This window comes from Macaca thibetana, chromosome 16 (assembly GCF_024542745.1).
Source record: "Macaca thibetana thibetana isolate TM-01 chromosome 16, ASM2454274v1, whole genome shotgun sequence".
Classification (NCBI taxonomy): domain Eukaryota; kingdom Metazoa; phylum Chordata; class Mammalia; order Primates; family Cercopithecidae; genus Macaca; species Macaca thibetana.
The window spans coordinates 17,178,520-17,190,962 of NC_065593.1; the positions used below are offsets into that span (position 1 = coordinate 17,178,520).

Here is a 12,443-nt window from a genome sequence, read left to right on the forward strand (position 1 = left end):
AAGCCTGTAATCCCAGCACTTTGGGAGTCCGAGACGGGCGGATCACGAGGTCAGGAGATCGAGACCATCCTGGCTAACACGGTGAAACCCCGTCTCTACTTAAAAAATATACAAAAAACTAGCCGGGCGAAGTGGCAGGCACCTGTAGTCCCAGCTACTTGGGAGGCTGAGGCAGGAGAATGGCGTGAACCTGGGAGGCGGAGCTTGCAGTGAGCTGAGATCAGGCCACTGCACTCCAGCCTGGGCGACAGAGCGAAACTCCGTCTCAAAAAAAAAAAAAAAAAAAAAAGGAAAAGAAAATAGGCCGGGCGCGGTGGCTCAAGCCTGTAATCCCAGCACTTTGGGAGGCCGAGACGGGCGGATCACGAGGTCAGGAGATCGAGACCATCCTGGCTAACACGGTGAAACCCCGTCTCTACTAAAAAAATACAAAAAAAAACTAGCTGAGCGAGGTGGCGGGCGCCTGTAGTCCCAGCTACTCGGGAGGCTGAGGCAGGAGAATGGCGTGAACCCGGGAAGTGGAGCTTGCAGTGAGCTGAGATTCGGCCACAGCACTCCAGCCTGGGCGACAGAGCGAGACTCCGTCTCAAAAAAAAAAAAAAAAAAAAAAAAAAAAAAGAAAATAATATGCATTCTTTAATTGTAGGATGCAGCATTCTCTTTGTGCATTAAATCAAGCTTGTTCATTATGCTGTTCAAATCTTACATATTCTTATTAACTTTTGGACTGCTTGATCTGTCAGTTTCTGGGAGGTATATTAAAATTTTTCATTGGTTATGGTTTTGTCCATTTTTCTTGCTGGTTCTGTCACTTTTACATTATATACTTTGTTTTAATTGTTAAATCTAGACAGGCTCAGGATTGTTTTTTCTATTAATATGTTTCATTTTTCATTTTACGTGTAATCTTAGTCTACTAAGATATTTTAATTTTTTTTAATTTATAAAGTTTTTAAAATTTAAAAAAATTTTTTTTTGAATTTTAAGGCTAGTCAGGTGAAGCAGTGGGAGCGAAGAAGGAACAAAGAAATCTGTAACTGGTTTTGATGAGTTGTAAACGTCACTGCACCCGGACCAGCCAATTCGTCCACTCGCTTTTAACGGTTCAGTGATGTTTGCGCAATCACGGGTTATCTTTGTTCTGTTGGGAGGCATAGAGTTAAGTCTTGGGTACAGGGGAATGACTGCAGGCGTGAACATGGGGTCCACATTCGGAGTCTCCAGATTAGAGAAGCCATCAACTAGGAGTCAGATAAGGAAAAACGTGGTATGAAAGCTAAGTAGTACTTTGTCCCATTTCTGTTTGTTTGTTTGTTTTGAGACAGAGTCTCACTCTGTCGCCCAGGCTGGAGCGCGGTGGGACTGTCTCAGCTCACTGAAACCTCTGCCTCCCGGGTTCAAGTGATTCTCCTGCCTCAGCCTCCCGAGTAGCTGAGATTACAGGCATGCGCCACCAGGCCTGGCACATTTTTACGTTTTTAGTAGAGACAGGGTGTCACCATGTTGGCCAAGCTGGTCTCGAACTCCTGACCTCAAATGATCCACCCACCTCAGACTCCCAAAGTTCTGGGATTACAGGCAGTGAGCTACTGTGCCTGGCTGTCACAGTTCTTTATCTTGTTTTTAGTCCTGGTGTTTAGTTTATTTAGAATTTCAAATAGTATCGCTGTTGACATGAGAGAGTTTGTTCATTTTTGGAAATGGATTTTAAAAGGCTGAGAAACACTGTTTTAGGGCTAAAACCATTTAGAGAGAAAAAGAAGAAAAAAAACCTCATTTTTTTCTTTCCAAGGTTTTTATTTAGAAAAGAGTGACACTGCTAAGGAAAATATTTCTAAGCCAAGAACAAACATATTTAAAGCATTAGGAATAAAACTGAAGTATTTATATTTAAGGGGCATTTTCTAATAGAACTTAAAATGTTTTCAAAATGGTCATCCAGCCAAGTGGTTTTCAGCCTGGCACAATCCTGCCTTTACTGCCTGAGAACATTTGTCAACATCTGTAGACATTTTTTTTTTTTTCTTTGAGACAGAGTCTTGTTCTGTTGTCCAGGGTGGAGAGCAGTGGTGCAATCTCAGCTCACTGCAACCTCTGCCTCCTGGGTTCAAGCGATTCCCATGTCTCAGCCTCCGAAGTAGCTGGGATTACAGGTGTGCACCACCACGCCTGGCTAGTTTTGTATTTTTAGTAGAGACAGGTTTTCACCATGTTAGCCGGGCTGATCTCAAACCGCTGGCACCAAGTGATCCACCTGCCTTGGCCTCCGAAAGTGCTGGGATGACAGTTGTGAGGCACTACATGTGGCCAACATCTGTAGACATTTCTAATTGTCTTAAGTTCAGAGGATGCTGCTGAACATTGTACCCGCAACAAAGAATTTATCCTGTCCAAAATGTCAGTAGCACCACCGTTGAGAAACCTTGCTCTAACCCAACCTCAGCAAGGAGACAGAAGTTCTGCAGTCCTGGGCAGTGGCCAGTGGGAATCCCATGGAGGAACTGGGTGTTCCAGCCCGGGCGTTCCCTATCCTCTGTGTCCACACACACAGTACCTATGTGGGTGTTCCAGCCTTGGGCGTTCTCTAGGGTTTGTGTCCACACACACAGTACCTCTGTGGGTGCCCCATCCCGGGGCGTTCCCCAGCCTCTGTGTCCACACACACAGTACCTCTCTGTGGGGTGCCCCATCCCGGGGCGTTAGCCTCTGCGTGTACCTCTGGGTGCCCCATCCCGGGGCGTTCCCCAGCCTCTGCGTCCACACACACAGTACCTCTGTGGGTGCCCCATCCCGGGGCGTTCCCCAGCCTCTGCGTCCACACACACAGTACCTCTGTGGGTGCTCCACTAGGGTCTGTGTCCACACACACAGTACCTATGTGGATGCTCCAGCCCGGGGCATTCTCTAGGGTCTGTGTCCACACACACGGTACCTATGTGGGTGCTTCAGCCCGGGGCGTTCCCTAGGGTCTGTGTCCACACACACGGTACCTATGTGGGTGCTTCAGCCCGGGGCGTTCCCTAGGGTCTGTGTCCACATGCAGAAAGCACCTTTGTGGACTTAAATGATACTTACTGTCTGGTGCGGACCTACTGTCTGGTGAGGGCTTGCCAGTCCCAGGGTGGCGGAAAGAGCAGGTGTTGTGCAGTGTGCAGCGTGTCGCATTTCGATGCAAACAGAAGAATCAGCATGCCCGTTTTCTTCTAGGAAACTGTTTACTGCAGCGGGCAGCTGGAGCAGGAAACGAGGCAGCAGCTCTTTTCCTGGCAACCAACGGTGCCCATGTCAACCACAGAAACAAGTGGGTAAGTGTGACCGGGCAGCTGGAGAAAATGGTGTTGATCTATGGAAGAAATGGCACTGGTGGATATGTAGGAAAAAGGGGAATAGGTGTTTTTTTTTTTTTTCAGTTTTTATCAGAATAATACATGCATATGGTTAAAAAGCCGGAGTGAAACAGATTATGTTTCCTCAAATATTGGTTGATTGATTAATTTAGCAAAACCATTTCCTAAGCATTTGCTCAGGAAACAGTGCTTGTTCGGGTTGTCAGGCCCTGAACTAGATACCATGGACTTTAATAGGGGTTAGTAAACGCATGCACAAACCTACCATTTGCTTGGGTTTTCCTATGTGGATTGTCTTTTATGAGTCTGTATCGCACGCTAACAAGGCAGAATGTATGGTGTTACCTTTGGGGAATACCGAAAAGCTTTCCCATTTCCTCCCTTAGTCTTTTTTTTTTTTTTTTTGAGACGGAGGGCTCTGTCGCCCAGGCTGGAGTGCAGTGGCCGGATCTTCACTGCAGCTCCGCCTCCCGGGTTTTTTACGCCATTCTCCTGCCTCAGCCTCCCGAGTAGCTGGGACTACAGGTGCCATGTCACCGGCTAGTTTTTTTTTTTTTTTTTTTTTGTTAGAGGACAGAGTTTTGCTCCCTGCTGGGATTGCCCACCGCGCCTGGGGCGGAGTTTTGCTCTCGTTGCCCAGGGCGGAGTGGTGCAATGGTGCAATCTCGGCTCACCACAACCTCCGCCTCCCAGGTTCTAGCAATTCTCCTGCCTCAGCCTCCAGAATAGCTGGGATTACAGAGATGCGCCATCATGCCCGGCTAAGTTTTGTTTGTTTGTTTTTTCAGTAGAGATGGGGTTTCTCCATGTTGGTCAGGCTGGTCTCAAACTCCCAACCTCAGGTGATTTGCCCACCTCGGCCTCCCAAAGTGCTGGGATCACGGACATGAGCCACTGCGCCCAGGCCTATGTGGTCTTAATTTTAAGTTTCCTCATCTATAAAATGAGGTTAATACTGATTTCATAGGGTGTGGTTAAGATGAAAGTAAATGATATAATTAAGTGCTTATTAGTATAATAACTGAGACATTAGGTACTATTTGGTAGTTATTTTTACTTTATAATTTTCAGACCGGAAGGATATGCTTGTCTTCAAGATCACATTTATTTTATGGTCACTTTGTGCTAGCAGCTTTAAGGCTATTACCCCTTTTAATTTTCACAGTGGACCTGGAAGCAGCATGTATTATTAGGATTGAAGAAGCCTTTCCCACATCAATCAGTTCTTTATTTCGGAGTCAACGACCTTGGGGTTCTGGGAGGTTAGGTGGCATATAAATAATACCTATATAGATGCTCCAGACCGGGGCGTTCCCCAGCCTCTGTCCACACACAGAGTACCTATGTACTATTATAAATAATGAGGTGTCCGCATTAAGACTCCGGCACAAGGCTGTCTAGATGCACACTGTCTCGACAGCACTGGGCAAGGCAGTCAGCAATGAGCTCGGTATCTGAGCCAGACCAGCATATCTTGGTACAGGAGAGAGGGCAGTGCCATCCTTTCAAAACACTGCTGACTCCACTATGTGTCTGCACATAGCCAGCTCTCCAGCCAGAGTGACGGCACGGCCCAGCGCCCACTGCTGCTTGTTCTGGGCTCAACATCACAGCATCTCGTGCCCTCTCACCTTCTCCGTGCCTCTGCTCTTGCCACTGTGTGTCACTGTCTCTTTCTTTTCCTCCTGCATCATTAGCTTTGCCCACTATTCATTTCTAATAGCATAGAGACATACTCTACTATCTCGTAACTTAAAATCCTCTGCCGGGCACAGTGGCTCACACGTGTTATCCCAGCACTTTGGCAGGCTGAGGCGGGCGGATCATCTGAGGTCAGGACTTCGAGACCAGCCTGGCCAACATGGTGAGACCCCATCTCTACTAAAAATACAAAAATTAGCTGGACGTGGTGGCGGGGGCCTGTAGTCCCAGTTACTCAGGAAGCTGAGGCAGAAGAATCGCTTGAACCTGGGAGGCGGAGGTTGCAGTGAGTGGAGATCGCGCCGTTGCACTGCAGCCTGGGCAAAAGAGTAAGATTTTGTCTTGAAAAACAAAACAAAACAAAAAAACCTCCCTTAGGCCCACATTGTCTACCCGCTGTTGCTCCTTCTCTGAATACCCTTCATAGCAAAACTAGGTCAAACCCAAACTGTAGAGACACAGGAGGCCTAACTGGAAAGCCGTGGAGAGCAGCACTGCAGAAGGGCCGGGAACACTGGCTTCCGGTGTGTGGGCTTTATCCTGTGGGAACAGAAGAGCCATTGGAGGGTTTTGGGCAGACAAGTAGTACGATTCTTCTGGAGCTGAGAAAGCTGCCTGGGATGGCTGGCATGGTGGGTGTGCCGTGGAGCCCAGGCTGGAGCCAAGTGGGAATCATCTTGACAAGCAGTGACCTGTGCTGTCCTCTCACGCTGCATTGGGATCCAAAGGAACAGGTTCCGCAGGAATTGCAGAGTCAGTCTATACCACACGCGTGCTCCAGGCTCCCAGGAGCGAGGGCAAGAGAACCGTTCCAGCTGCTGCCGTGCAGGGATGGCGTGTGGAATTCGGGGACTCGGAGGGGCCGCTTGGGAGGGCGGTGGGGATAAAAGGGGGATGCTGGGCGCAGTGTCCCCTGCTCAGGTGGTGGGTGTGCTAACATCTAAGAAATCTCCACTCAAGAACTTATCTGTGGAACCAGAAACCACCGGTACCCCAAGGACACCGAAGGACGAACTTAAAAAAACAATTACTGTGGCAAAGCCGTGAGAAAAGAGGAAGCTGGCCAGGAGGAGGAACTTGAGTGGGGGGAGTAAATTCCACTGTGATTTCTAAATTTCTCAACATTTAGGTAGGGATGTCTAACAGGCTGTGGGAAAATAAGATGCAGAAATGGGGCTGGAGTCCTGGGTTTGAGAGTCTCCTGCTTGTAGATAATGGCAGAAGCCGTGGAGTAGATCAGCACACCCAGTGAGAATGTGCAGGAAGAAGGTCTGGAACAGGAGACAGCCCTGAGGAAGGTGGGGGAGAGAAGGAGGAAGAGGAAGAGGAAATACTTGGGAGGGCTCACACTACAATTACGGTTCCCCTGTATGGGGAGGATTTGGGTGGGAAGCGCGTGCTCTGGGTCAAGGCGTAAAAGCACTCAATCCTTATCTGCCACGGTGGGGAGTCCCGCAGATAATGTTCAAAGCTGGAAAATCAAGAGGCAGCAATAAAAACATATTAGTTAGAAATACGGAGATTTACAAAACCCAGCTGGAATAGTTAAAAGTGACTCCTGCTGGGAAAGGATAATTTTTTGAGGGAAAAGGAGGAGGTAGGAGCTTGCTTTTTTTTTTTTTTTTTTTTTGAGACGGAGTCTCGCTCTGTCTCCCAGGCTAGAGTGCAGTGGCCAGATCTCAGCTCACTGCAAGCTCCGCCTCCCGGGTTCACACCATTCTCCTGCCTCAGCCTCCCGAGTAGCTGGGACTACAGGCGCCCACCACCTCGCCCGGCTAGTTTTTTGTATTTTTTTTAGTAGAGACGGGGTTTCACCGTGTTAGCCAGGATGGTCTCGATCTCCCGACCTCGTGATCTGCCCGTCTCGGCCTCCCAAAGTGCTGGGATTACAGGCTTGAGCCACCGCGCCCGGCCTTTTTTTTTTTTTTTTAAGGCTAGTCAAGTGAAGCAGTGGCTGTGAAGGAACAAATGAATCTGTAACTGGTTATAATCAGTTAGTTGTAAACATCACTGCCAGGGATCTTGCTGTTTTTTACAGTAAGCCTTGGAGAGTTCTCACCTCTCTAAGTGATGATGATGTGTAGCTCTGATGAGAGCAGGCGCCGTATGCAAGCGCCGTACTGCAAGCAGAGTGGTATGTTCTGTTCATTTCCACTTGTTTGGGTGGGAAAACTCCAGTGTGTGTGTATACATACGGACATACACATAGACATGCCGAAATGCTTAAGCACGTGCACACATGCATTTTCCTAGGAGTATTCTGTCAATGGAGAGAAACATGAAACTGGTAATAATGGTTCCAAATGTGAGAGGAAACTTCTTTTTAAATATTGCATCAGGTACCGGTAATACCCATTAAAAATAATTTTTAACTTTTAAAAGTAGGGGAAGGAGGTCTTGATCAGAGTTCAAGATGAGATTGATGCAAGCAGGCCACAGAAACGGAGTGCAAGTGAGGAGCTGCGGAAGCAGCGACGGCCACCGTGTTGAGGCTGCTGATCGCCGGTGCCTCGCTCCCGCGTGGGGGCTGCGCGGCTCTCCCGCTTGCACTGTTTATTTTGGTGACACTTGTAGCTTGTTATTGTTCTGTCATAATAAGCATATATTATTTTTAGAATTAGAAAAAAAGAGTTATGAAGCAAAGCAAAGGGCGGTTAAGGAGGACCTAGGAGGTGAAGTCAAGAAGCTAGCTTTCAGAAGGTGCTTGGGGAAGACACTGAAGAAACAAAGGGTGGAACCAGGCGCAGTACCTCACGCCTGTGACCCCAGCTATTTGGGAAGCTGAGGCAAGAGGACTGCTTGAGGCTTGAAGTTTGGGTCCAGCCTGGGCAACACAGCGAGACTCCACCTCAAAAAAAAAAAAAAAATAGGCCAGATGCGGTGGCTCACGCCTGTAATCCCAGCATTTTGGGAGGCTGAGGCGGGTGGATCAAAAGGTCAAGAGTTCGAGACCAGCCTGGCCAACATGGTGAAACCTGTCTGTACTGAAAATACAAAAATTAGCTGGGTGTGGTGGCGCATGCCTGTAATCCCAGCTACTTAGGAGGCTGAGGCAGGAGAATTGCATGAACCCAGGAGGCAAAGGTTGCAGTGAGCCGAGATCTTGACACTGCACTCCAGCCTGGGCAACAGAGCGGGACTTGTCTCCAAACAAAACCAAAAAAAGAAAGAAAAAAGATACTGAGAGCGATGATGGCTCAGGAGAAGAAGAACAGAAATCAGGAGAGTCAGCTGGCGACAGGATGAGCCCAGGACCCGAGTTTTTTCTCTCAGGCTGCCATGCTCCCTTCGTGAAGGGAATTCCTGTGAGTGCTCAGATTGCGGCCATTTGTTTCCATTCAGGGAGAAACCCCGTTGCACACAGCGTGTCGGCATGGCCTGGCCAACCTCACTGCAGAGCTGCTGCAGCAAGGTGCCAACCCAAACCTGCAGACGGAGGAAGCTCTGCCTTTGCCAAAGGAGGCTGCACCCCTGACCAGCTTGGCGGACAACATCTATCTGCAGACACCACTGCACATGGCGATCGCCTATAACCATCCGGACGTGGTGTCTGTCATCCTGGAGCAGAAAGGTAAGTACGTGGGAATACTGTCCATCATTTTGACTTGGGGACAGCAGTTTAGGATCGTTAGTTACAGAGTTGATGTTTCTTCTGTTGGTGAGTTTCGTGTAGCTAGTTTCTTACTCCCGAAAAATCCTGTCAGGTCAAACTAGAGAAGCATGTGGTCTGGCTCTTGACTGCTGCTTCCCTGTGTGTGTTTTCAGGATGGGGCCTGCCCAATTCACTTGTTAGGTTAAGCTGGTAGAACTTTCGATTCTGCCGTCTGTCTGTCTTGAGTATTTCTCCAGGCCGTTTAGTGTAGGTCAAGCAAAGCTGCGCCTCGGTGTGAGCACTGTCTGGGAGAACCCTGCTGTGGCAGGCACCCCGTGAGAGAGGGGCCAAGGGCAGCCCCTGCGGGACAGAGGGGCCGTTTCCCTCAGAAGGTCTTCCTCATGCCTTCTCTTTCCTGTCCTGAGGTTTATTTTGCTCTTGCCTCAATCCTTGTTAAGGACAGTGGTTTTTTAGCATTGTCTTTTTGGAGGGAGGTGGGGTTTCAGGTACTGTGCGCCCTTTTTCTGGTCCTCACAGAAGTTTTAAGACTGTAGGAGGAAAGTTTTAAGATTACATATTAGGAAACACCATCGGGGCGTTGGTTTAGTCTTTTTAGTAACCAAGTGTGTTTCCATAATGGAGTCCGTTTTCCTTATGTGAAGAGTCAGTGTTTTAAGCTTTAAAAAAGATTCATTTTCCCCGTAAGTTTTGCTCCAAAATATCAGATTTCTGGGCTTCGAGTCCTGACAAGATTTATCTACTCTCTTTTTGTAGCATTCATCGTATTATACCCAACAGTTAGTTTGAAACTGAGTTCTTACTCTACTGAATGCTTTAAATGGGATCCACAGATGGTGAACTCAAATATTCTTTTCTTTTTTAAAACATTTAGCCAATGCTCTTCATGCCACCAACAACTTGCAAATCATTCCGGACTTCAGCCTCAAAGATTCCCGAGACCAGACTGTGCTGGGCCTGGCATTATGGACTGGTAAGGCCGTGCCGGGGCCATCACGTCTGCAGACAGACAGCTGTCTGAAGCAGGGCTGGGCGGGAGAGACGGAGCGAGAAAGAGGAGAGTGAGCTAATCATTTGGTTATGAAATAACCTTTCTGTTTGAGTTAAGCCTGTTAGATCCAGTGGAAAACTGCTGGCTTTGAGAAGTTGAGAGGGTATGTCTGTTGTAGTAAGATGTTGAGGAAGCGGGAAACGCTGAGCGTGGATGACATCGGGGCTTGTTTCTTTCCCAGGCATGCACACAATCGCAGCCCAGCTGCTGGGCTCTGGGGCCTCCATCAATGACACCATGTCGGATGGGCAGACCCTACTGCACATGGCCATACAGCGGCAGGACAGCAAGAGCGCACTGTTCCTCCTGGAGCACCAGGCAGATATAAATGTCAGGTAGGACGAAGCCGCACTCTCCACTGTAACACCAGGTAACAATTAATTGAGATGTCAAAAGCACAGCCTCGCTTGTAGAAGTGTTTTTGTTTCATATTAGATAGAGGAAGGGAAACAATAGCTCTAAAAACACACAAACTCAGTGTTGTCACAAAATCATCAAAAGTCTTGATTGTAATGGAGGAAAGGACTGTCCTTTGCTCTTGTCTGAACCTTTCAGGACCAGTGCACAGTATTGCACAAGTCTCATTGTAAACAAAAATCTAAAGTCAGGTTTGTTTTTTTTTTCTTTGAGTCAGGATCTCACTCTTGCCCAGGCTGGAGTACAGTGGTGCAGTCTCAGCTTACTGCGGCCTTCGCCTACTGGGTTCAAGCGTTTCTCGTGCTTCAGCCTCCCAAGTAGCTGGAATTACAGGTGCCCGCCACCACACCTGGCTCATTTTTTGTGCTTTTAGTAGAAATGGGGTTTCACCACGTTGGCCAGGCTGGTCTCAATCTCCTGACCTCGTGATCCGCCCACCTCGGCCTCCCATAGTGCTGGGATTACAGGCGTGAGCCACCGCGCCCGGCCTAAAATCAGTTTTTAACAAGGAATTTCAGTTACAGTGAAGAACGTTCCAACAAATGAGCCACCAGTAAGGCTTGAGGGGGAAAAAGACATGACATGGAGTCCAATGTTACTGTGGTTGTATTTTCAAAAGAACTCCCCTTGATCTCCAGGGACTCTGAATGACTGAGCGGGGGAAGGAAGGGCTGTCAGCTGGGTTCTTGGGTGGCATTGTATTAAACGGCTCTAAAAAGTGACTGTCGTTCTCTAAGAATTCACCACGCTGGGGTGTTATCTTCGAGAGGCAGTAAGATGACACGGTTATGTGTTCTAAAAAGGCAGAATGAACAGGCACTGTTTTCACATTAATTTCCCTGAGAAAATATTTCATGCCTGTGAGTGAATATGATCGGGGTACGGAAGAAGCTGGGCTCTGGAATGCCCGGAAGGGCACCTTCTGTGCTTTGGCCTCAACTACAAATGTTGGTTTGGGTGTGCCTGTCCTAGCAGGACTCGGGACGGGGAGACGGCCCTCCAGCTGGCCATCAGAAACCAGCTTCCACTCGTGGTCGATGCCATATGCACCCGAGGAGCAGACATGTCTGTGCCAGACGAGAAGGGGAACCCCCCGCTGTGGCTGGCCCTGGCGAACAGTCTGGAGGACATCGCGTCCACTCTGGTAAGACAAGCACAGCCTTAGATGGGGGAGACACTGTGTCAGGGGCGGAGCTGGTGCCTGCGTAGCTGTCACAGGAGCAGGAGATCTGCCAAGTAACATAGTGGGACAAGGACAAGCAGTCGCAAGTCACGTTAAAGAAACTTGCAGTTCAACGTGGTCTCGGCCAACACTTTTGTTTTTAGGTTGTCTTCACCAAGAAAACCAACAAGCAGCGAGAGAATGGCGGCATTTCCTCAGGAGCCCTCTCCTGGGCTTGGCTGATTTGCTGTGGGGTGTCCTCATTATCACCATAGTGATAATTTCCTCAGTCTTAGGTTTATCACCCTTGTTTGCCAGACAGGCCCCAAAAGTGGAGGCAAACCTGCACGTTCTGGTTCAGCTCTCCAAAGGGCCTGCAGTGTGGTATGAAGGCGTTACGCACCTGGGGATTTTAGCTAGTTGTTGAGCTTACCTGTTAGTTACAGGTGTGTTACTTAGGACCGGTTGGTGTACACCGACACTTTGTGTTTTCTGTCCCTTCTGGAACTCAGCTCTAAAGGACACAAATTAAACGTAACTTGTTGATACTTCCCAAGTCTGTCCCACAGGACCTAGTGCAAGAACTTGCACACAGCAAATTTTAATTAGTGTTTGTAAAACTAATGAGTGATACAGATTAAAGTAATTATCATTTAATTAACTGTATCTTATCCGAAAATGGATTTAATGCTATACATAGAGCTCAGACTTGGTAGTAAAACTGTTTGCCTTTGCTCAGCAGTGTTTGTGAATAACTACGTTTTTCTGCAGGTCAGACATGGCTGTGATGCCACGTGCTGGGGTCCAGGACCTGGCGGATGCCTTCAGACGCTCCTGCACAGAGCCATTGATGAAAACAACGAGCCCACCGCCTGCTTTCTCATCCGCAGGTCAGAGTCCCCAGCATCTCTCCAAACCGTTTTAGTGCGCTTGTTGCAAACTGGCTCTTTCCTTTTTAAATCCATCTACAGTCTTGGCATACCAGTAGCCGGCTTGACTTTCGCAGTTAAGGTTATCAGAGAGTCACTGTTCTGTCATGTCAAGTCAGCCAGGAGCCAGGGTCCCTTGTGACAGGAAGAGCTCACAGGCCTGGGTCAAAGAAGCTGAAAGCTTAAGTCAGCGTCCTGCTTTGGGAGCTGCCTGAGCTCCTGTAGT

At 48.4% G+C, this 12,443-nt stretch overlaps 1 protein-coding gene and 1 long non-coding RNA gene across 4 annotated transcripts in view; one reads left to right on the forward strand and one right to left on the reverse strand.

The window, feature by feature from the left end:
* The window catches only part of ANKFY1 (ankyrin repeat and FYVE domain containing 1), a 102,098-nt gene that overhangs the window by 71,554 nt on the left and 18,101 nt on the right, over positions 1-12,443 (forward strand). For 2 of the 3 annotated variants that reach the window (XM_050765241.1, XM_050765243.1), the window contains exons 11-16: positions 3,208-3,305; positions 8,391-8,619; positions 9,533-9,631; positions 9,891-10,044; positions 11,099-11,270; positions 12,060-12,178. In XM_050765241.1, coding sequence (XP_050621198.1) covers positions 3,208-3,305; positions 8,391-8,619; positions 9,533-9,631; positions 9,891-10,044; positions 11,099-11,270; positions 12,060-12,178 — 871 coding nt within the window. The remainder of the gene's footprint in view (positions 1-3,207; positions 3,306-8,390; positions 8,620-9,532; positions 9,632-9,890; positions 10,045-11,098; positions 11,271-12,059; positions 12,179-12,443) is intronic. The other variant, XM_050765242.1, reaches the window with a different exon arrangement.
* On the reverse strand, positions 2,439-2,974 carry LOC126939846 (uncharacterized). Its single transcript, XR_007720468.1, has 3 exons — positions 2,875-2,974; positions 2,773-2,830; positions 2,439-2,554 (listed from the first exon to the last, which is right to left on the reverse strand). It is a non-coding gene; the product is annotated as an uncharacterized LOC126939846 (long non-coding RNA).